We start from the raw sequence: 22,191 nt of genomic DNA, 5'->3' as shown, positions 1-22,191 counted from the left end.
CGACGTGAGGAATGGAACACACTACCTGTGTATTTCATTCCTCAGTTCACATTTTCCCTTTATTTTCAGATTAAAATCAACAGATGTATATTTGATTTTGAAATATACATCTGTAGTCCTGTTTATCTCTTTATGTGATAACTTACCTTTACTAAGTAAATAAGGGATAAAATATACAAATCTAGTTTCCATCATGTATATTTTGTTATAATAAAGGGCTGTTATAACAAACAAATTGAACACTTGAAAAAATTTACTATGAATAATATAAATGAGGAACAAACACCAAAATGACATTTCTTGAAATGATAACTAAAAATGTTTTTTCCCAATTTTTTTTGTGAATGAACTGGTTTTGTTTTTACATAACACATTATGCCTTTTATGCTTGGTTTGCCATTTTGATAGTTTTTATTTGAAATGTTCTGCTTGGTGGCCTCAATAAATACAACTTTAGTTTTTGTATCTCATTCAGTTTATTCACAATAAAAAGTTTTAATGGTCAATTCTTTTGTAGTAATCCTGTATGATAATATATATATACAGGGTGATTCACTACCAGTGCAACAAACTTGCAGGAGGTGTAGGGGGCACAAAGACAAATGGAAATCACATAGCATTGCAGGGTCCGAAATGCCTTTGTCATGTGGTAGAGGACGTTGAACGGGATGTCGTGTGAACAGCGATCCCGCTGGAAGTCAGCATTTGCGAACCGGTTTCTGAGGCAGTAGGATGGACAAGTATTGAAACGATGAACTGGCCAACATGCACCTCGCGTATGGAGCTGTGGACTGTAACGGGCGTGCCGCTCTGCGCTTGTACCAGGAACATTTCCTGCACAGGCGTGCTCCTCATCATACGATTTTCGCACTTGTGCACAGAAGGTTACGTGAGACTGGTTGTTACACGAGAGGTACCATGAATCAAGAGCGAACGACGAGGACGCCAGACAATGAGGAGAATGTCCTACGTCTTGCAGAAGGCAATTCGAGTAAGAGTACTCGAGCGATAGGCCAACGATTGGGTATTTCCCAATCCACTGTATGGAGGATACTGTCAACAAACCAAATGAGTTCATACCATTTACAACACGTCCAATAATTGTAGCCTGCGGATTATCCACTCCGGAGGACTTTTGCTACTTGGTTTCTTCAACAGAGTGTGGCAGACAGCGCATTTGCTGCGTCCATATTGTTCACGGACACAGCAAATGCTTTGGAGGAACCCCCATGGTACGCGAACACGTGCAACTCAACGCCGTTTCTCTGTCAATGTTTGGGCCGGCATTGTTGGAGACCACCTCATTGACCCGTACCTTCTGCCCCCTCGTCTGGACAGTAGGGCATACTTGATCTTTCTACAGCAAGTCCTGCCCGAACTTATTGAAGAAGCACATGTTCCTCAGTCGTTGCACCGCTCAATATGGTTCCAGCATGATGGGGCTCCTCCACATTACACCAATCATCATCAGCCATTTTCAATCCATTGCAGGATGAAGGCCTCTCCAGCAACTTTCCAGTTCCTTCTGTTTTGAGCACTGGCCATTCATTTACTACCCACAAAGTCATGAATTTCATCTATCTAGCTCCTCTTGGATACCATTCTGTTATTTTCTTAGTCCATCTGTCATCATGTCTTCGAGCTATGTGTCCTGCCCAAGACCATTTTAATTCTTTAGTTTTGATAAGAATATCCTTTACTTGAGTTTGCTGCCTAATCCATGTATTTCTCTTATCTAACAGTCTGATTCCCAATATAATTCGTTCCATTCTTTGCTGTGTAGTTCTCAGTTTCTCTTCCATTCTTTTGGTGAGTGCCCAAGTTTCATTTCCATAAGTCATGGTGGGGAGTATACATTGGTTCATTATTTTCGGCAGAATTGCTTAACAAGTACAGGTCACTGTTGAAAAAAAGCCGTGAAATAGGGTTGAATTGAAAGTGTCTGCAATTCTGACCAGACACGATAGGAGGGAGTATATGATGAGAGCCTTGTCGATCAATTCGGCCCTGGAAAGATTGTGCAAGGCTCAAGGGGTAGAATTTTTTTCAGCCTGGACTGTACTTGTTAACAGGAGAGATTGCTTCTACAGGGATGGGATACACTTAAATAGAAAGGGTGCAAGAATATTTGCTGATGCTATCGAGGCAGTGTTAGGTGGGTCGGAAAACTGCTAGCTTGGGGGGGATACAAAGACGAATAGATTAACAGTAGCCACTGTCAGAGGTGAAAGAGATTCTTGCACTGCTTCTATTGGAATGAAAAGAAGCCTGAAAAACAAGATTCAGGATATTTCAGAGACTGCTGGGAGTCATTGCGGTACAAGTAAACACATGGGTTGTGTTAGGGTAGCTAAGAATAGAAATAGGTGCATGTATACTTGCGTGTACACCAATGCTAGGAGTTTAGTAAATAAATTTGATGAATTTGAGGTATTGCTCAAAACATCAAAGGTAGATATTGTTGGGATATCAGAGACTTGGTGTCACACAGATATAAGGAATGCAGAACTGGAATTTGGGGAGTACGTCTACAGAAAGGATAGACTGGATACGAAGAGATAGGGGTTATGCTATTAGTTAAGAAATACATAAAATCCAAGGAAGTGAAGCCAGTGGACATCGCTGGACAGTGCAGTGTCGAGTCAGTTTGGTGTGACATAAACATTGGGAGATCAAAATTGAGAGTAGGAGTGTGCTATAGGCCTAATGACTCTGATGAGTATAATAAGAAACTGTACAGGGAAATAGAGTGGGCCAGTAAATCAGAGAGTCTTATAATGGGAGATTTTAATTTCTCAGATATTAACTGGAATTTGGGGGCTGGTCACTCACACACTAGCAAGGCTTTTGTGGATTTATTGGAGGATTGTTTTCTACATCAGCATGTTCGGGAGGCAACTAGAGGGAGGAATACTCTTGATTTGATATCAGCAGTGATTCTTCATGCGTTAAGAATCTGCAGATAAATGAACTACTAGGTGGCAGTGATCACAGTGTGCTGAAGTGGGATTTATTCAAAGAGGTAACTACCATTAGGGGTAAAGGGAAGGGGTATTGCTTTTGTAAAGGCGACTACGATGGACTGAGACAGTATTTAAATTCTATACAGTGGGACCAACTGATGATGTTACCAACAGCAAATGCAAAATGGTAAGCATTCAAAGAACTTATCTTGGAAGCTACTAGGCTTTACATACCAACTAAGAAATATTGTTCAAGGTTTAGGCCTAAATGGATGTCAGATGAACTGACATCCATTTAGGCATATGGAAGAGAAGAAATATGCATGGGATACATACAAATTAACACATAACACAGAAGCCTATGATAGATACAAGTTGATCTGTAACCAAGTTACAAAGGAGGTTAGGCAGGCGAAGGCAGATTACGAGAAATCTTTGGCAAGGGATGCAAAGAAAAACAGCAAAGAGTTCTTTACTTATGTAAACTCTAGAAGGAAGGGGATGAATCAGATTGGTCCACTTGATATCGATGGGTCAACTGTTGATGATCCTGCTCAGGTAGCTAACAAACCAAATGAATATTTTGCATCGACATTCACACATGAGAAGTTATTTAGCGAGGGGAAAGCCAGAGGTGTATTCAACTCTAGCAGTAAGCTAGAGAATCTTGTAATAACTGAGAGTAAAGTGGAGGAGAAATTGTTGAAGATAAACACAAGAAAGGCACCCGAGGTGGATGGGATCTATCCAGTTATATTAAAGGAGGCAGCAGAGGGAGTAAGCAAACCCTTAGCCATAATTATGAGAGCTTCCTTGAACTCAGGGGAGGTACCCACAGACTGGAGATGTGCAAATGTGACCCCAATTCACAAAGGAGGATCAAAGGCTGACACAAGCAATTATAGACCTGTGAGTTTAACTTCTGTTCCAGGAAAATTAATGGAGGCACTAGTTAAAGAAGCACTGCAGGATCATTTAGACAAGACTTCAGTTATAGCTCGGACACAGCATGGTTTTGTTAAGGGAAAGTCTTTCCTGACCAATTTGATTGGATACTATGATGCAGTCACAAAGGAACTGGATGCAGGGAAGAACTTTGATATTATATACTTGGATCTTAGACTGCTGCACAAATTGGAGCAGTGTGACATTGGAGACAAACTGCTGCTTTGGATAAAGGAGTGGCTGTGGGGGAGAAAACAGAGAGTGGTAATCAATGGACACTGCTCATCGTGGACTAATGTTATTAGTGGAGTCTCTCAGGGCTCAGTGTTGGGTCCATTATTGTTTTCTGTATTCATAAATGATATTGATGATGGTATATCAAGCTTAATGTCGAAGTTTGCAGACGATACAAAGGTAGGCAGGGTTGTCAAGGACGCTACTGACACTATGCTGCTGCAACAGGATCTGGAAAGGTTGAGCAGATGGGCTGAGAGGTGCAAATGAAGTTTAACATTGACAAATGTAAAGTACTACACATGGGAAACAGCAACCCCAGAGCAACATATCAACTCTGTGGTACTACACTGACAGTGGTAGAGAATGAAATGGACCTGGGGGTAGTTGTGCAGGCAGATATGAAGTTCTCTGAGCAGTGCAGACAAACTGCAAGAGTAGCTCATGGTGTATTGTCAATGATATATAGGAATTTTTCTAGCATGGATAAGGAGGTGATTATTCCCTTGTATAAGGCAATGGTCAGGCCACACCTAGAGTACTGTATACAGGTCTGGAGGCCTCATTTCAAGAAGGATGTAGAACTGCTGGAACAAGTACAGAGAAGGGCAACAAGATTAGTGAATGGAACAAAGGGGTGCTCTTACGAAGAAAGACTTAAGTTTTGCAAATTACAGTGTCTGGAGACTAGGCACCAGCGAGGTGATCTTATAGAGGTGTATAAAGCATTGAATGGTTTGAGCATGCTCAATGCTGATGGGATTCTTCCTCTTGCTCAGAATAATCACCTGAGAAGGCATAAATTCAAATTGAGGAAAGACAGATGTAGGATAGACGTGCGGAAATTTGCCTTTAGCCAGTGGGTGGTTGGTTGGTGGAACAGACTTCCATCCCTTGTCGTGGAAGTTGATAGCCTAAATAAGTTTAAGGCTCAGCTGGACAGGTATTTTGAACGAACAGAGGGGTGAAGTGGAAGTGGTTTTTTTTTTTTTTTTTTTTTGGCTGATGCTGCATAAGCTTGGTTTCAGCTCGGTTTCTTGCATCAAATGCCTCTACTAATGCTAATGCTAATTTTACGTTTCAGACAAACTGGGATATTGCTCTTCAGTATGTGACTATATTTCCTGAATGCTATCCATCCAAAATTTATTCTTCTCTTTACAGCTAATAACTTGTCCCAGATAAGTATATGACTCCACCGTTTCAATTACTGCTCCTTCAATCATTATTTCCCTTTTTGTGGCATACTTGTTCATCATTACTTTTGTTTTAGCCATATTAACTGTACACCAATGATGTCCGCTAACACCTAAACGTTACATTCGGTCATCATTGGATAGGTCATGGAGGTCCAGTTCATTGGCCTGTTAGATCGCCAGACCTATCATGCCTGGGCTACTTCTGCTGGGGTCAAATTAAGACATTGGTGTACGAGAGCCCCGTTGATTCAGTTGAAGACCTCATCGCTCGCATCTCTGTAGCTGCCGGGGAGATTCAAGACACACCAGGAATCTTCCAGAACCTTAGGGGTTCCATGTGGTGGCGCTGTTAAGCCTGTGTGACTGCTTCTGGTTGAACTTTCGAACACCTTCTGTAGTATGGCTTTTTGCCAATGTAAAACTTATCATTAAAATGATTTCTGTTACACTAACGAGTTGCTGTTTCTGTTCTTTTTCTTTGCTCACGCGACCTCCCGCATGACGAAGGCATTTCGGACCCTGCAATGCCATGTGATTCCGATTCGTCTTTGTGTCCCCTACACCTCCTGCAAGTTTGTCGCACTGGTAGTGAATCACCCTGTATATATATATATACACACACACACGTATTTTTTTTTTTTTTAATTTTTGAGTCTTGAAGATTTTCAAGTAATGTTAGTTGTATTAGAGTTTAAATCTGTGCACTCTTTAACATTTTTAAATTATACATAGTCAATATTGTTGTAGGTTACAAATTCTTATGATCACTAAGAATTCTGTAAATATTTTTTTAACTTTTACTTTGGAACCTTTATAATTAAATTCCTTTCCTTTCCTTCTTTACAGACTCATGATAATAGAGAACATCTTGCAATGATGGAACGTATCTTAGGTCCACTTCCTTATAGAATGTGCCGAAAAACAAAGTTAGTAATCTTTTGGTAACTTGATCATAAATATCGAAGTAATACCTAAAATTTCTGTGATATGACAGTAACCTTCATGGTTTATATAATCAGATTTATACCAAAGGTTCCTCCTCATTTGCAACCCATCAGAGACTGGAGGAATTCCTAAAAATCTCCTTTGGTTGAGTTTGTAGGATTTTTCCCCTGAATTACGTTGAGTTTTTGAACCCAGGCCAACTTTTTTTTAAGTTGGCCTGGGTTCAAATTCACAGGCCAACTTTTTTTTAAGTTGGCCTGTGAATAACACACACTTTTATGTATATAGTCATATGGTGCAAGGAAGCCCCAGGTTTTTGCTGCAGCAGCTTAAAATAAAATAAACTATCTTTGTGTTTCATTCTTCACATCAATGCCAGTCCAGCTGACCTTTAAATTTTCTCAAGCTGTCATCTTTAGTTCATGAAAGTAATTTATTACAATAATTGTAAGGCAACTGGCTAAAACAGCTTCCTACAATCCAATGTGCACTTGTAAAATCTAAATTTATGGCCTTATCTGCTTCATAACCATGAAAATTTCACCTTCACTCATTTTACTATCTCTTCTCAGAGTTTACTATCATATCCCCTGTAAGGCACCACCTAGCTCTGTATAGCACATACTTGAAGGCTTTCCTCATATGTGCACCCTGTTGCAGATGTCACAACAAGGTATATCGCAAATCTTTGAACCTATTCAAAAAAAACTTTTTTTTTTTTTTAAGGCTTGTTCTCGAAATTGCTTTTTAAAAATGAGATTATAACCTCATGTCTAAAATGTTTGATAAATCATTGATAGGATATCACGGATCCTCCTTGCTACCTGCCTTACTGTATAGAAAATGTCTCACCCTTGAATCTTTCATTTCTATATTATTTTTAATATAACCCCTCCAAGTGTATAAAGTTATTTTGAGTCTGTTATTTCTCAAGTGAAAAACCTACCATTTTACAGTATTAAAACATAGATGCAAGTTATCTAACCATCCTTGAAGCCTAAGTTAGTTTGAAAAAGTGCACTGCTTGACACTTGTCATTAACCACTTTCCCAACCTTCACATAATTTACAAATTTTGACATCTCTCCCTGTATCCCTTTGTCACTGTCATTTAAGAGAATTAGAAACAACAGTGCTCCCAGCACCAATATCTAAGGGACCCCTCACTTACAATCCTAGCCCAATTTGAAGCACATTCATTAATCACAACCCTTTTCCTCCACTCCTCAGTCAACTTACCCGTGATTCCAGCATGTCCCAGCTTATCCATTCACCTTTCACATGGGAGAGTGAAATATTTTAAAGCCCAAATAAATGTTAAAATTTTTTCTCCATCTAACTGAGGAATGATACTGTTAGAATAGCTAACCAGGTTAGTTAAACATGATTTTCTGTTTACAAAACCATGCTTGAAAATTCTATTTCTATCTAGATTCCACTCTGTTGTATTCTTTCATTGGCCCTGTGATTTTCCCAGCTATGGCATTCTTTCAGATCAGCTTTGCCCTGAGGCTTGTCACTGCCATTCTTTCAAGTATTGTAACTAGGGCTGTTACCTGTGACTAAAACACTGATAGAACTGATATTCAGGTCCTATTTGTAAATCAAGCAGATCCTCTGCTCACACTTGTATGATGTGGGACTGTTAGAATATCCCCATGTGTGAAGCAACATTGCACACCTAGTATAATTGAGCTTACAAACACAGTGTAAACCAACATAAGCAGGGATTGAGATGTGGTGCTCACATTGCATGGAGGAATGGCCAACACCTTCCCTGTTCATCAGGCAATGATATGTGGTGGATAACTCATCAAATGAGTGCAGAACAACCACTTTATTTATTGGAGGCAAGGAGTAGAGAAACCCTCGTTTAGTCTCCAGAACAAAGCTATGTGTACAATCTTGGTACCTCTAGTCTGATTACAGCTTTAAGTCTTCTGATCCTGTGGATGTCAGTGAAATTATTCTTGTAGGAATGAAATCCTTTATTCTGCATTCCACCTTAAAATCTTGTATTTTATCTTAACCTTGGTTTTTCCAATAAATGTGCTAAGGCTATTCAAGATAAGAATGTAGCATATCTCAATTGGCATGTAACCAAATCTCAACCTTTATTTTCTGGCTGAACCTTGCAAAAATTATAAAACAATCTTAGATATTTCTCAAGTGGCATGGTGCATATTTACAGGGCTGACAGTAGAGGAACCAGTAGCAGGAAGTGATCACGGAGTTCTACGGTGGATGATGACGAGAGAGGTAGCAGAAGTAAAAGGCAAAGGAATGGGTTTTAATTTCAGAAAAGGAAATTACGATGCCTTAAGGTACTACATGGCCTCTATTAACTGGGTAGATATCGCGCAGAGAATGAATACAATTGAACTGTGGTACGCTTTTAAAACATTAATCACAGATGCCTTGAATGCGTATATACCATTAAAAAAATACTCCACGAGAAGGGTTCCAAGTTGGATGAATAGTGAAGTTGCCACATTACTTGAGCAGAAAAAGGTGGCATGGAAACGTTACAGAGCAATAAAAAGTACTGAAGCCTATAACAGCTACAAGGTTATGTGTAATAGAGCCACAGAAAAGGTTCGACAGGCAAAGGCAGTTTATGAGAAATCACTAGCAAACAGAGCAAAGAGGGGGGATAAAGAATTCTTCACATATATAAATGCCAAGAAGAGCAGGACAAACCAGATCGGACCTTTACGTAAGGGAAAGGGGATAGTAATAAATACACCAGCTGCCGTTGCAGATGAACTCAACAGTTATTTTGCATCGATATTTACAAATGAAAAGCCTTTTGTGGCAATGGGAAATTGTGGGAGCGAAGTTAAAAAATATGTAATTAATGATATTGAAATTTCGCAAGATTATTTAATGAAAAAACTTTCAAGCCTACAGACTAGTAAGGCTCCTGGAGTTGATGGAATATACCCTATAATCTTGAGAGAGGCGGCAAGCGAGTGCATTGAACCACTGAGGCTGGTTATGCGAGCATCACTAGACTCTGGGGAGATTCCCTTGGATTGGAAAAGTGCAAATGTATCTCCCATACATAAGGGTGGCTCTAAAAGTGAAGTGGGAAATTATCGACCTGTCAGTCTGACTTCAGTAGTAGGGAAAATCATGGAGGCATTGATCAAGGGTGGAATTCAGGATCATTTGGATAGAATTGAAATTCTCAAGGATACTCAGCATGGTTTTGTAAAGGGAAAATCATGTTTAACAAATCTGGTTCGCTATTTCGAAAGGGTCACTCACGAGCTGGATTTAGGAAATAATTTCGACATTGTTTATTTAGATTTCAGCAAAGCTTTTGACTCAGTCCCACATGAGCGGTTGCTTTATAAGCTGGAACAGGTTGGAATCATTGGGAAAATCCTTAGATGGATAGAAGGATGGCTTCAGGGCAGGAGGCAGAGGGTTGTGATAAATGGCTATTCCTCAGATTGGGTTGATGTAAGAAGTGGGGTTCCCCAAGGATCAGTATTAGGACCACTGTTGTTTTTAATTTTCATAAACGACATTGATGAAGGGATAGAGGGCGTGATGTCTAAATTTGCAGATGATGTTAAAATTGGTAGAGTAGTTAATGATCACTGTCAAGCTGAGCTTCTTCAGAGAGACCTAGATAGACTTCAAGAATGGTCAGAAAAATGGCAGCTGTGCTTTAATCCAACAAAGTGTAAGGTATTACACCTGGGAAACAGTAATCCCAAAATAACTTATTCACTTGGTGGAGTTCAACTAAACCCAGTACTGGAGGAAAGGGACTTGGGTGTTACGATACGGTCAGACATGAAATTCTCTGAGCATTGTAAACAGGTTGCAAGGAAGGCCCATGGTGTCCTATCGATGATCTATCGAACTTTTGCAAGTAGAGATAGGGACGTGATAATCCCATTATATAAGGCCTATGTTAGACCACACTTGGAATACTGTGTTCAAGTATGGAGACCGCACCTAAAGAAAGACATCGAGCTTCTTGAAAGGGTGCAAAGAAGGGTAACTCGCCTGGTGAGATCGGCAAAAGGGCGTCCTTATGAAGAAAGACTTCGAATATGTGGGTTGCAGAGTTTGGAAACTAGACACCTTAGAGGAGATTTGATTGAGGTGTTCAAGGCTCTGAGAGGCATCAGTAAAATGAAAGAGGACAAAATTTTCAAGATTATAAATGATGCTAGAACTAGGGGACATAAATTCAAGTTACGCGGGGAAATGTTTAGATTGGACTGCAGGAAGTTTTATTTTAGCCAGCGAGTTATAAATTACTGGAATAAGTTGCCTTCATGGGTGGTGGAGGCCGACAGTTTGGGGAAATTCAAAGGTCATCTGGATAGTACTTTCGGGTAAGGGAAGCGCATAGGATGATAGGATTAATTTCCTTTTTATTTAATTTTTAATTTCATTTTATTATTTTTATTTATTTATTAATTATTATTATTTATTTATTTAATTTTTGTTTTTATCATTGTTTTGTTCGGATTTTTTTTTTTTTTTTTTTTGGCTGGTGCAGCATAAGCCATAGGCTTTCTTGCACCATACGGCCGTTACTAATACTAATACTAATACTAATATATATAAAATTTATATTTATAAACTGTTTTACTTGAAGATAATAAAGCACTCAACTTACATTGGTTAAATAAAGTTTATTTCTGATTTGGAAACATGTACATAGTAGCCGAGTGGGCAGGAGCGGGAGTGCAGTAGCACACGCTCTTTGAGTAGACCGGGGGTTCAGGCCCCTGACTGCTGAATACGGTCGATCTGCCAACCCGCAGTGGACCAGCATGGCAGATTATGGTCCATTTCCCTCAGCATGAATTGTTGAGGAGGCTTCCATCCTGCAGTGGGTTGATAATGGCTGCACTTTACTTTTTACATAATGGAATCAAACATTTCGTGTTATATTCAAAAGGTTGCCTGGATCATAAGAACTTGTGATCTAGGAAACCTTTTGTGACAGTGACATTGCAAAGACACCTGTTTACTAAAGAAGCGGTAAGAATATACCACAAAAACATTTGACTCCATAATGTAAATTTCCAAATTAGAAATAAACATAATTTTTAAAAAATTGTAGGTTTGAGTGCTTTATCAACTTGTTAAAATCAATTATTAATCAAACCAAACTCAATTTTGAACATAATAAAGAGTAGAAAACTTGCTTCTTGTTGAGCATTTGGGCTCTTTGCACTGCATAGCTCTAGAAAGAGATCTTTCATTCCACTTAAGGGGAAGGATGAAGTCCATTGCTCTGTAGACACAATTTAGATGCTTATTAATTTTTTGCCATTTGTTTTAATAAAATCTGCCAAATATTTACTAGCCCTTTGGTCCTTTAAGAACTTTAATGATTATAACCTTAACATGCTAATTCTTTATATAAATATAAAATTAGCATATATACATATGTATATGTGTTTTATATTCATAAAAGTTAAAACAAAAAAAAAAAAAGAATTTTATATATATATATAAAATTTATATTTATAGGACAAAATACTTCTACCATGGAAGGCTGGAATGGGATGAAAAAAGTTCAGCAGGTCGTTATGTAAGAGAAAATTGCAAGCCTTTAAGGGTAAGGACTTACATTTGATCATTTTTTTTTGTAATTAGATAAATATAAATTACCATATTAATTAGTTATTTGCATTAGCAAAATGGTCCTTCATTTGGAGCTTATGGTTTAAAATTTGTTTTGCTGGTCTATTATAACCTTTATTTGTGTGCATCTGCTATGTGTTTATCACTGGTTTAATAAATAAAATGAGAGAACAGTGCAAGGAAACATTGCTTGTTTTCATTTATACTCTGGCACAACTACATATGTCAAAAAAGTAAAATAGATATTTGTCAAACACATCCTCATTATTTTGTGATAATTAAAATATCTTCCCAGCTTTATATTTTATCCACTTTAAATCTACATATTGATAACTCTAAAATGCTTCAGTAGCCCTTTTCATTATCAGCTATCTTCATAATGAAAAGGACTTGGGAATAATTACATCATCAGTTATGAAGTTTTTTTTGAAATGTAGGTAGCTGCTAGGACAGATCCGATTACAGTCAGTTCTCGTATAGCACGATAGTTGTGTTCCTAGAAACCCCTCGTGCAATGCAAAATCGTGCAATATAAACAACAGGCCCTATGGGAAAAATAGGGTTATGTGCCGACCACCCAAGATTGAACATTGGTAACCAAAACATTACCAAACACAATAAATAATTGTAATAAAATACATATTTTATAACGATTAAAATACGTAATAAAAAATAATTTTTATAATACGTTTTATTATTATTATATGTTTTATTATATAATAAAAAATACATATTTTTATGAATAAAATATTGCTAATGCTTTTGCTTCTATCGTAAGCAAACTTGTTTTTTGTTTGATTTTCTATCCAAAAAGATGACAGCCGTTCCATCTCTACCAATTCTTTGTGTCTTAATCTAATGGTTTTTAATTACACTTTGAATTGTTCCTGCTATGAAAGTTGTTTTTCTCTGCATTCTTTGTAATTCTCGGCGTTGCCTCATTTAGGTCTGTAGCATGTGCAATATCACATGGTCTTTCATTTTGCTCAAAGCGTTTCACAGTTTCATATTTTTTCGCTATTGACAGTGGCAGATTGGCTATAAGCCTTACAGGGGAATCCCCAGTGGCCGGTGTGATTTTGGCCATAAACGCTAGTGTGAGGACACTACAAATTTTCACGGGTAAGAATTTTTGACCCAGTCCGCCTCTGTTTATCGATATTGCTTCTTTTTTTTTTTTTTCTGTCTGAATCTGCAGTGTCTTCACCAGGACGCTTCCTTTTCACACCTTTTTAAGTATTTTACTCATTTTTAGGGAATGAAGCACAATTACAAAACGAGGAGGCATGCTTGATACACATAAACAAAGCTGCGCGCATGTAGCAACTGAATAAACAACACCGTAAAGGCAGAGATACACTATTAACACCTCACATTTTACTAAAGCACATTTCTAGGGGTTACTACCAAAAAACAATAAAAACAATTTCCAGTTGCGTTTCTGCTAGTGGAATCTGTTATAAACTGGTAGTAAACTCGATCTAATTGCATTCGCGATAATACCGATAGCTGGAATTTTACGTTATTATGGTGAAATGTGTTTCCCCTTCACTGATATAAAACACATAAATACATTTTCAGAATCTCCTCTTCATTCCTATCATGTTGCGTTCAGTTGGGATGATTCCGCGTTCGACTGCCATTTCTTGTAAAGACAAAAGTGAATTTGGTTCGTGTTATATAAGATATCGTTCCCCTATTTATAAATCGTGTATGATCGAATTCGTGTAATGTAAACACGTGTTATACGAGGACTGACTGTATTCCACTATATAAAACATTGATTAGGCTGCACTTTGAATATTGCATACAGGCTTGGAGATCCCATACTAGAAAGATATGGACTTGGTGGAGTGAGTACAGAGGAGGAACAATATTGGTCAAGCACATCATAAGGCAGTGTTTCCCAAACTGTGTTCCGCAGAACACTAGTGTTCCATGAAAAATCGTAATTAATAAATAAAATAAAATAAAATAAATAAATTTTGCATATTTGTACGCCACTTTTGTATCATTATAATATTTAACATTTTTTTTTTTTTTTCGGTTATTATATACTGGCATAGACTAATAATCAAATAGACTGCAGAACACTTATTTTGCGGGCTTTGAGAAGTATGCATAGAGGTAATGACATCTACGAAACAGTAGCAATATAGTACTACTCATGCAATTTAGCCTGAAGTACACATGTTGAGAAAGAGGGGGAAGCAAACCGATATCATAACTAAACTCGCTTGTATAAAAATTGTTTTTTTTTTTTTTTTACTAATTATCAGTATTTCAAAATATTATTATTAAAATAAATGACCATGGATTTTTGGTTGAAAAAAGGAACTTTAAAACAAGAAGCAAGTAGATCTAGTAGTGCAACTGTAGTTGATGAAAACAAACACAATATTGTCACACTTCAAAGTGAGGATGAACAATCGCAGCCTTTTGTTCCCCAGAAATCCGAAGTGAAAAAACAGGAATCAACTAATAAAAGACTAAAATAAAAGTATGATAATTATTTGAATTTCGGCTTTAGGTGTGTTGGAAATAAAGATGCTCCTGATGCACAGTGTGTTGTATGTAATAAAATATTAGCAAACAGTTCTTTGACTCCCACTAAACTTGTGTATTGTGTAAGTGTTTCATAAATATGTGTTCTATGACTGAAAAAGTTTGAGAAATGCTGCCATAGAAGTAAGTCTCTTATGAAGAGAAACTTCAGTTTTTTTGTAAGTTGCAGTGTTTGTAAACCATATATCTGTAGAAGTTATTGTGAAGCTTCAAATGCCTGATTGAGGTGTTTAAGGTTTCATATTAGCCATATAGTGCAAGGAAATTATAGGTTTTTGCTGCTTCAGTAAAAAAAAAAAAAAAAAAAAAAGTAAATATCCCTCCTTGCATCAAATTGGCCTTTGTAGTTACAGCCATTAATTAGTTTAATTAGTTCTTTGGAATCATTTAATAACAGTGGAAATTTTATCCTCATTCATTGTATTTTTATTTCTCAGAGCCTTACAGATATTAAGTTCCTTTAAGGTGCCTTGTTGCCAGGTTCTGTAAAGCACATATTTGAATTCTGTCCTTGCAAATTTTGACATCTTGCCCTCTATCCCTCCATTTTATGCCATTTTAAGAAAAATCAAAAACAACAGTAGTCTCCGTCTCATGCATTCCTCCTTGAGGAAACTCCACTTCTTATGTTAGCCCAATCTGAAGCATTAATTACAGTTCTCTTCCTCCTATGATCCATCTAAGGATTTTCCCTGTAATTCCAGCTTATACAGTAACCTCTCATGTGCTCAAATACTTTGCTGAAATCCAATTAAACAATGAAATTATTTCCTACATCCAGCTGATGAATGCCTGTCAGAATAGCTAACCAGATTAGTTAGCATTAGTAGATGCATATGAGAAGCTTATATAGCATCAGCCAAAAAAACACCTCCCGTTTCACCCATCTTTACACTCCAAAAATTTGTTCCAGCAATCAACCACCTGTTGGCTAAAGGCAAATTTCTGTGCATCTATTCTACAACTGCCTTTCCTCAATTTGAATTTATGCCCCCTCAGGTGCAGAGTCTGAGCAAGAGGAAGAATCCCATCTGCATTGAGCTTGCTCAAACCATTCAAGGCCTCGATCAGATCACGTCGCAGGAATTTGCAGATTTGTAATCTGAAATTGCAGATTACAAATGCAAATAAGCCAAGAAAGGCTTTAAGTTCTGCAACCATTTGTTCCACTTACTAATCTTGTTGCCCTTCTCTGTACTAGTTCCAGCATCTCTACTGGAACGAGTACGCATCTTTCCTAAAATGAGACCTCCAGACCTGTATGCAGTACTCAAGGTGTGGCCTGACCAGTGCCTTATACGATGGAAATGGTGATGGATAGAGGCCACTGTGTATTATGGTGTACATAGGTACAGCAATAGAGTTCCTGGACTGGTGCAATAAAAAGAATACGAAAATGGTTTTATTTTTATTCAAAGTAACAACCATCTGACTAAATGCACTTATTACAACATTCTAAAAATAGTCAGCAAAAGTGTCAAAAAAATTGTTTAATTTGTTACATCTTTCTTTGTCCTCAATATAATGAAATCTCTTTCCTTTGAGGGCAGTTTTCACCTTGGGAACTGGTAGGGTGGATGGTTGACTCGTATAGTGCCATGTTTCAATATCTTAGTTACAGGTGCAGAAGGGGGGGGAGCATTGTTACACAACAAGAGCCTTTCTCTCAAAAAATGCACTTAAGTAGTCTTTGAAGCAACTGTACATAAAACACGACAATGACTCTCTACCCTCTTTAGGTACAAATTCCTTGTGAATTAGTTTGTGGAAAATCAGCATCGGCTTGGTCCTGGGCCTTGTTGTCAACAAGGTCAAACTCACTGCATGCTCTAATCTTCCTCTGGGTTGTACTGAAATACCCAACACTCTCCATAGTCAAGAAAATTAGGATTGTTTTGGCAAATCTGAATGAAGTCATTGTATGATGGCACTCAGTTGCTTCTGCTCATCCAGACAGTGCACCAGAACACAAATTTTGCACACACCGTCCTTCTCCATAAATCATAAATCTTCATTTGATAAATCATCTCCTTATTCATGTCCAACTCATCAGTCTCCATTCTGAGGGTCAAATAATGATCTCTTGCCACAATTTCCAGAACTTTTCCAACTCTGTTGAAACTCTGTTCAAAGCAAAATTTGATACTTATTGCGCAATGTTATTGCTATTAACAAAACTGTTGTCACTTACAACTTGTCAGCCTGCTGGACAATCTGTAACAATTTTTTTGGAGGAAGTTTGATTACGACACCAATCAGGGAACTTCATTGCTACACCTCATATGATATGTATATATATATATATACACATAATGAAGTAATTATTTCATTATGATGATAGTAGTGGGTTTGATGTGCTAATGCTGCGCCCATACTGCCATCTATAGTATTATATTTATTTATTTGTCTATATAAGCTGGAGTGCTAGTCTGTCTGTTCTATATTTTTATTTTTCACTGCATATGGACCACCGCTATTTAAATCTTCTACATTGGCGGACTGATCCTTTGCTGCGATTTGTCTAGCAATTGAAATGCAGTGAATCCCTGACCATTATTGGCATTGTGGTCCACCGTTGATATGGGGAATAATGGTCAGTCTATTTTGTAGTTAGTTTAGTTTTTTTTTTTTTTTTTTGTTTAGTCTATTTGTGAAATTGTGATATTTCACATAATTCAGAATTGGCACCTTATGGAGGGGGGGGGGGGCGCTAAATTCTTATATTAAAATTGATTTATTATTTTGAATTGAATTTTCTAAATTATTTGGAAATTTTCTGCTACAATTTTCAGTCTACTTTTCTTCTCCCTCCCTGTTGATTAATCATTATGTTTAATTTATTATTTTTTCTCAACAGTTTCTACCGGCATTAATTTTGATTTAATATCAGTTAACTGTAGCATTTCCATGAATTAGTTTGAGTTCTTTGCATAATTTTTTTCACTCTCTTTCTCCCCAGAGGTACATGCTTTCAGAGGAAGAGGAACATCGGCAGCTATTTGAACTGGTATCCAGGATGCTGGAATACGAACCTTCCCAACGTATCACATTGGCCGAAACATTGAACCATCCATTTTTTGCCAAGCTACCTCCAGAATTAAAACTCCACACTCGAGATGAGAAAAAAACAAGCACAGAAAACAGAGGACGGTCTCATAGCCTTAGCAGATGAACTGTTCACAAAATACTAAGTTTACCTCAAGTGCTTTTTGTTGAAAAGTGTTGAACTGAGCAAATCTGGTTGGTTTCCGTGACCACACCCCATGTACAAAGTGTGAATTTCCGTGTTTGCTTTTATAGACATTTTGCAGTCTTCTGTATAAAGGAATGTAATATGATTTTCACAAAATACAATACATTTAATAAAATGGTTGTCTACATTTATTTTTTAATACTAACAAATACAATGTACAGTTCATAAGTTCCACATTACTTCGGTTGCCCACTCTTTTTGGAAGTGGAGGTCATATTTTCACCCTGCAAAATAAAATTTTAAAACATTACCGAAAAGAAATGAAAAAATAATAAATTATTTTTTCTTTCAGCTACTCATCTGAAAAAAACACAGTACAGAGACTGCAGATATAAGCGAACACCTGCTGACTGCATATACGTGATTTTCTTGTACATACATACAATAAAGTTTGATTGATAAATTAAACACACAGTAAGACATTACCAACATTAAATATGGTAATAATAAAGTACAGCAGACCCTCGATTTATTTACCGGGACATTTCAAGACCAAATGTTTAGTTTGATTTAGTGAGACATGTCAGTTGTTTTGTTATTTATGGCAGGGGTGTTGGATTTTTTTTTTTTTTTTTGTTTAGAAATCGCAAAAATGATGGGCAAATGCATGAGTTGTGCTTTCAAATTATTCAAAAGTTTGAAAACTGTGCATCCATTAAATCTCTAAAGAACCATTATGTTGGTGATCAAAAAACCATAGGCAACATTGTAAAAAGTAAAAGGAAGCATCATATTGGACACGCAAGTAGTATTTGTTAAGTTTTTTTTTTCCCCCGTGGTAAACCACAGGTAACTGAATCGGCAGATACAGGGGCACAACTGTATATAAAATGGGGACCTCATGTTTGAGGCCAACATAACATTAACTATCGCTACATATAATCTTTTTTTCAAAAAGATTTTTATTGATTGTTTTGCAACAAACAAAATTCAGGCCATGTTCAATGTTGTCTAAACAATACCCACATGTCCATATTTCTTGTCCCTAGTACTATTAAATAATACTTGCAATAACAAGAATGAATCTTATTCCAAGTGAAAAAGTGTATGATTTTGCACATTAAGATGGTTCATATAAATATGTATGGTGTGGAGCATGTTTCACTGGCAGGAATTTGGACCCCTGGTGCATGTGGAACAACATATCGGTGGTCGCCACTATTGGCAACTGCTTGCTGACTGTGTACACCCCGCTATGTTACTTTTTTCCTGAATGACGATGGCGTCTTCCAAGAAGACAATGCACCGAGCCATTGGGCGCTTGTTGTGCAGGAATGGTTTGAGGAACATGGTTCTGATTTCTAGCATATCGATTGGCCTCCAAACTCCCCCAATATCAATCCCATAGAGCACTTGTGGGACACTGCGGAAAGACATATCAGGCATCTGGATACATCAATCACCTCCATTACGTTGGCCAGACATCTTGAAGCAATGCCATGTCGGATAGCTACGGTACTGAAGGCAAATACTTATGAAGTATTAGGTAAGTGGTTGTAATTCAGTGATCACTCAGTGTATAACCATAATTTTCAGTATGGTTGGTACAAAATATGCCAATCACAATGCGATACCTAGATATCAAGGTCACTGTCATTTCAGAAAGGTAGTCAGATACATCAGTTTAATGTGAAAAGAGAGGAATGCTAAAACCCAATCGGCATAATTCATGCTACAGCCGTGGGCATAATAATAAAATGAATGGACAAAATAAAAAATTTTCTGTTCATACTCCTGGACAACCACTAGAATTCTCACAAAATAGACAGAATAGAAGAACATTACTGCATTCATTTTGTACTTGTGCACAAGCAAACATCAACTTATTCTATGGAAGTAAAATTTTTCACATTTTGAACCACTTGTATAATTATTAGACTTTCATTAACTCATTGATTAAAGAAGAGTTTATGAAAAATTTCACTCTAAATTATTTGGAAGGGCTTACATGTTAACGTGATTTCTTTTGGTCCTTCCAACTAATTTAGAGAACAACTCTAGGGATTTTCATAAACTATCTTTATTAATTAATAAGTTAATTAAATTATAAGCAAAAATGTAGCAATTATACAATTGTGTAATAATTAGAATACATTGTTATATTTGATTATTTAATATAACAATGGGCAGGAGCAGCAGTGCATAGCACACGCTTCTTGATTAGACCGGGGTTCGAACCCATGACCACCAAATACGGAAGATGCGGAAAGGTCAGGGAATGACCACCGCATATCCCCGGAGCAATATGGCCTTAGTTGCAAATGCTCCTAAAAACCAAACAACAGCAATCAAATATCATTATCAAATTGAAAACTTGTAGTACCACTCCTCAACTGGACTGAAGATAGGAAACAGTGAGTTCCTGAAACAGCCATAAACAGTTCAAGTATTTGGCATTAAGGTGATTCAGTTCCTTTAAAACTGTATCAATTCATTAACATAATAATGAACAATTGTAAAGATCGTTCTAATTAAACTATTCTAATTACTCTTCTAATTAAAGAATAAAATGATTTATAAATGTTATCAAAAGTAAAGTGTTAAAAAATTGTAAGAGAAACAGAAGACAATCCTTATTGTAGAAAATCTTGAATGTTTTATAATTGACAATTATGTTTAAATTTTCCATTTATATAGCTCTTGTGAACTAGTGATTTTCATTCTTTCAGAATATATTAATTATAAAGTAAAAATGTGTAAAATAGCAAACTAAAGTTTAATTGGAGTAAATAAACTATGAAACAAAATTAGCTTAGCTGATTTTGACATGTTCATTTCAAAGCTCAGGTCTTTTGAAGTTTGTATTAAAAAGAGTTTCCTCTATAACATTCTCTGCATTCTTCATACCAAAGTAAGAAAAAACATGTCTATTATTTTATCATAAACTTCCACAAATTCTGAGGCACACAGTAGAATAATTCCCTTAAGATATAAACATATAAATCCAAATACACACTCAAATGAATGTGCAACCATGGCCTCTTAACTAATCCAAAATAAGTGTCTGCAATTCTGCCCAGACACGATAGGAGGGAGTATATGATGAGAGCCTTGTCGATCAATTCGGCCCTGGAAAGATTGTGCAAGGCTCAAGGGGTAGAATTTTTTTCAGCCTGGACTGTACTTGTTAACAGGAGAGATTGCTTCTACAGGGATGGGATACACTTAAATAGAAAGGGTGCAAGAATATTTGCTGATGCTATCGAGGCAGTGTTAGGTGGGTCGGAAAACTGCTAGCTTGGGGGGAGACAAAGACCAATAGATTGACAGTAGCCACTGGCAGAGATGAAAGAGATTCCTGCACTGCTTCTATTAGAATGAGCAGAAGCCTGAAAAACAAGATGCATGGTATTTCAGAGACTGCTGGGAGCCATTGTGGTACAAGTAAACACATGGGTTGTGTTAGGGTAGCTAAGAATAGACACAGGTGCAGGTATACTTGCGTGTACACCAATGCTAGGAGTTTAGTAAATAAATTTGATGAATTTGAGGTATTGCTCAAAACATCGAAGGCAGATATTGTTGGGATATCAGAGACGTGGTGTCACACAGATATAAGGGATGCGGAACTGCAATTTGGGGAGTACAACGTCTACAGAAAGGATAGGAAGGGGGGAGGTGTTATGCTATTAGTTAAGAAACACATAAAAACCAAGGAAGTGAAGCCAGTCGACATCGCTGGACAGTGCAGTGTGGAGTCAGTCTGGTGTGACATAAACATTGGGAGATCAAAATTAAGAGTAGGAGTATGCTATAGGCCTAATGACTCTGATGAGTATAATAAGGAACTGTACAGGGAAATAGAGTGGGCCAGTAAATCAGAGTGTCTTATAATGGGAGATTTTAATTTCCCAGATATTGACTGGAATTTGGGGGCTGGATACTCACACACTAGCAGGGCTTTTGTGGATTTATTGGATGATTGTTTTCTACATCAGCATGTTCGGGAGGCAACTAGAGGGAGTAATACACTTGATTTGATTATCAGCAGTGATTCTTCATGCATTAAGAATCTGCAGATAAATGAACCACTAGGTGGCAGTGATCACAGTGTGCTGAAGTGGGATTTACTCAAAGAGGTAACTACCATTAGGGGTAAAGGGAAGGGTTATTGCTTCCGTAAAGGCGACTACGATGGACTGAGACAGTATTTAAATTCTATACAGTGGGACCAACTGATGATGTTACCAACAGCAAATTCAAAATGGGAAGCATTCAAAGAACTTATCTTGGAAGCTACTAGGCTTTACATACCAACTAAGAAATATTGTTCAAGGTTTAGGCCAAAATGGATGTCAGATGAACTAATGAGGCATATGGCAGAGAAGAAAAATGCATGGGATACTTACAAATTAACACATGACACAGAAGCCTATGATAGATACAAGTTGATATGCAACCAAGTTACAAAGGAGGTTAGGCAGGCGAAGGCAGATTACGAGAAATCCTTGGCAAGGGATGCAAAG

At 37.3% G+C, this 22,191-nt stretch overlaps 2 protein-coding genes across 2 annotated transcripts in view; one reads left to right on the top strand and one right to left on the bottom strand.

The window, feature by feature from the left end:
- Nucleotides 1-17,840, top strand: part of LOC150077659 (dual specificity protein kinase CLK2-like) — a 377,713-nt gene extending 359,873 nt beyond the window's left edge. Inside the window, exons 12-14 of the mRNA XM_090384751.1 lie at nucleotides 6,188-6,267; nucleotides 11,794-11,881; nucleotides 17,432-17,840. Of these exons, the coding sequence (XP_090240877.1) occupies nucleotides 6,188-6,267; nucleotides 11,794-11,881; nucleotides 17,432-17,644 (381 nt within the window). The 3' untranslated portion in view covers nucleotides 17,645-17,840. The remainder of the gene's footprint in view (nucleotides 1-6,187; nucleotides 6,268-11,793; nucleotides 11,882-17,431) is intronic.
- The window catches only part of LOC150077658 (uncharacterized), a 221,760-nt gene continuing 217,386 nt past the window's right edge, over nucleotides 17,818-22,191 (bottom strand). Inside the window, exon 13 of the mRNA XM_090384750.1 lies at nucleotides 17,818-17,949. Within this exon, the coding sequence (XP_090240876.1) occupies nucleotides 17,945-17,949 (5 nt within the window). The 3' untranslated portion in view covers nucleotides 17,818-17,944. The remainder of the gene's footprint in view (nucleotides 17,950-22,191) is intronic.

The sequence above is a fragment of the Mastigoproctus giganteus genome, chromosome 11, assembly GCF_048544385.1.
Source record: "Mastigoproctus giganteus isolate SK-2022 chromosome 11, ASM4854438v1, whole genome shotgun sequence".
Lineage (NCBI taxonomy): Eukaryota > Metazoa > Arthropoda > Arachnida > Uropygi > Thelyphonidae > Mastigoproctus > Mastigoproctus giganteus.
The sequence above is the reverse complement of the archived record's forward strand: the minus strand, read 5'-3'. Positions and strand labels throughout refer to the sequence as shown.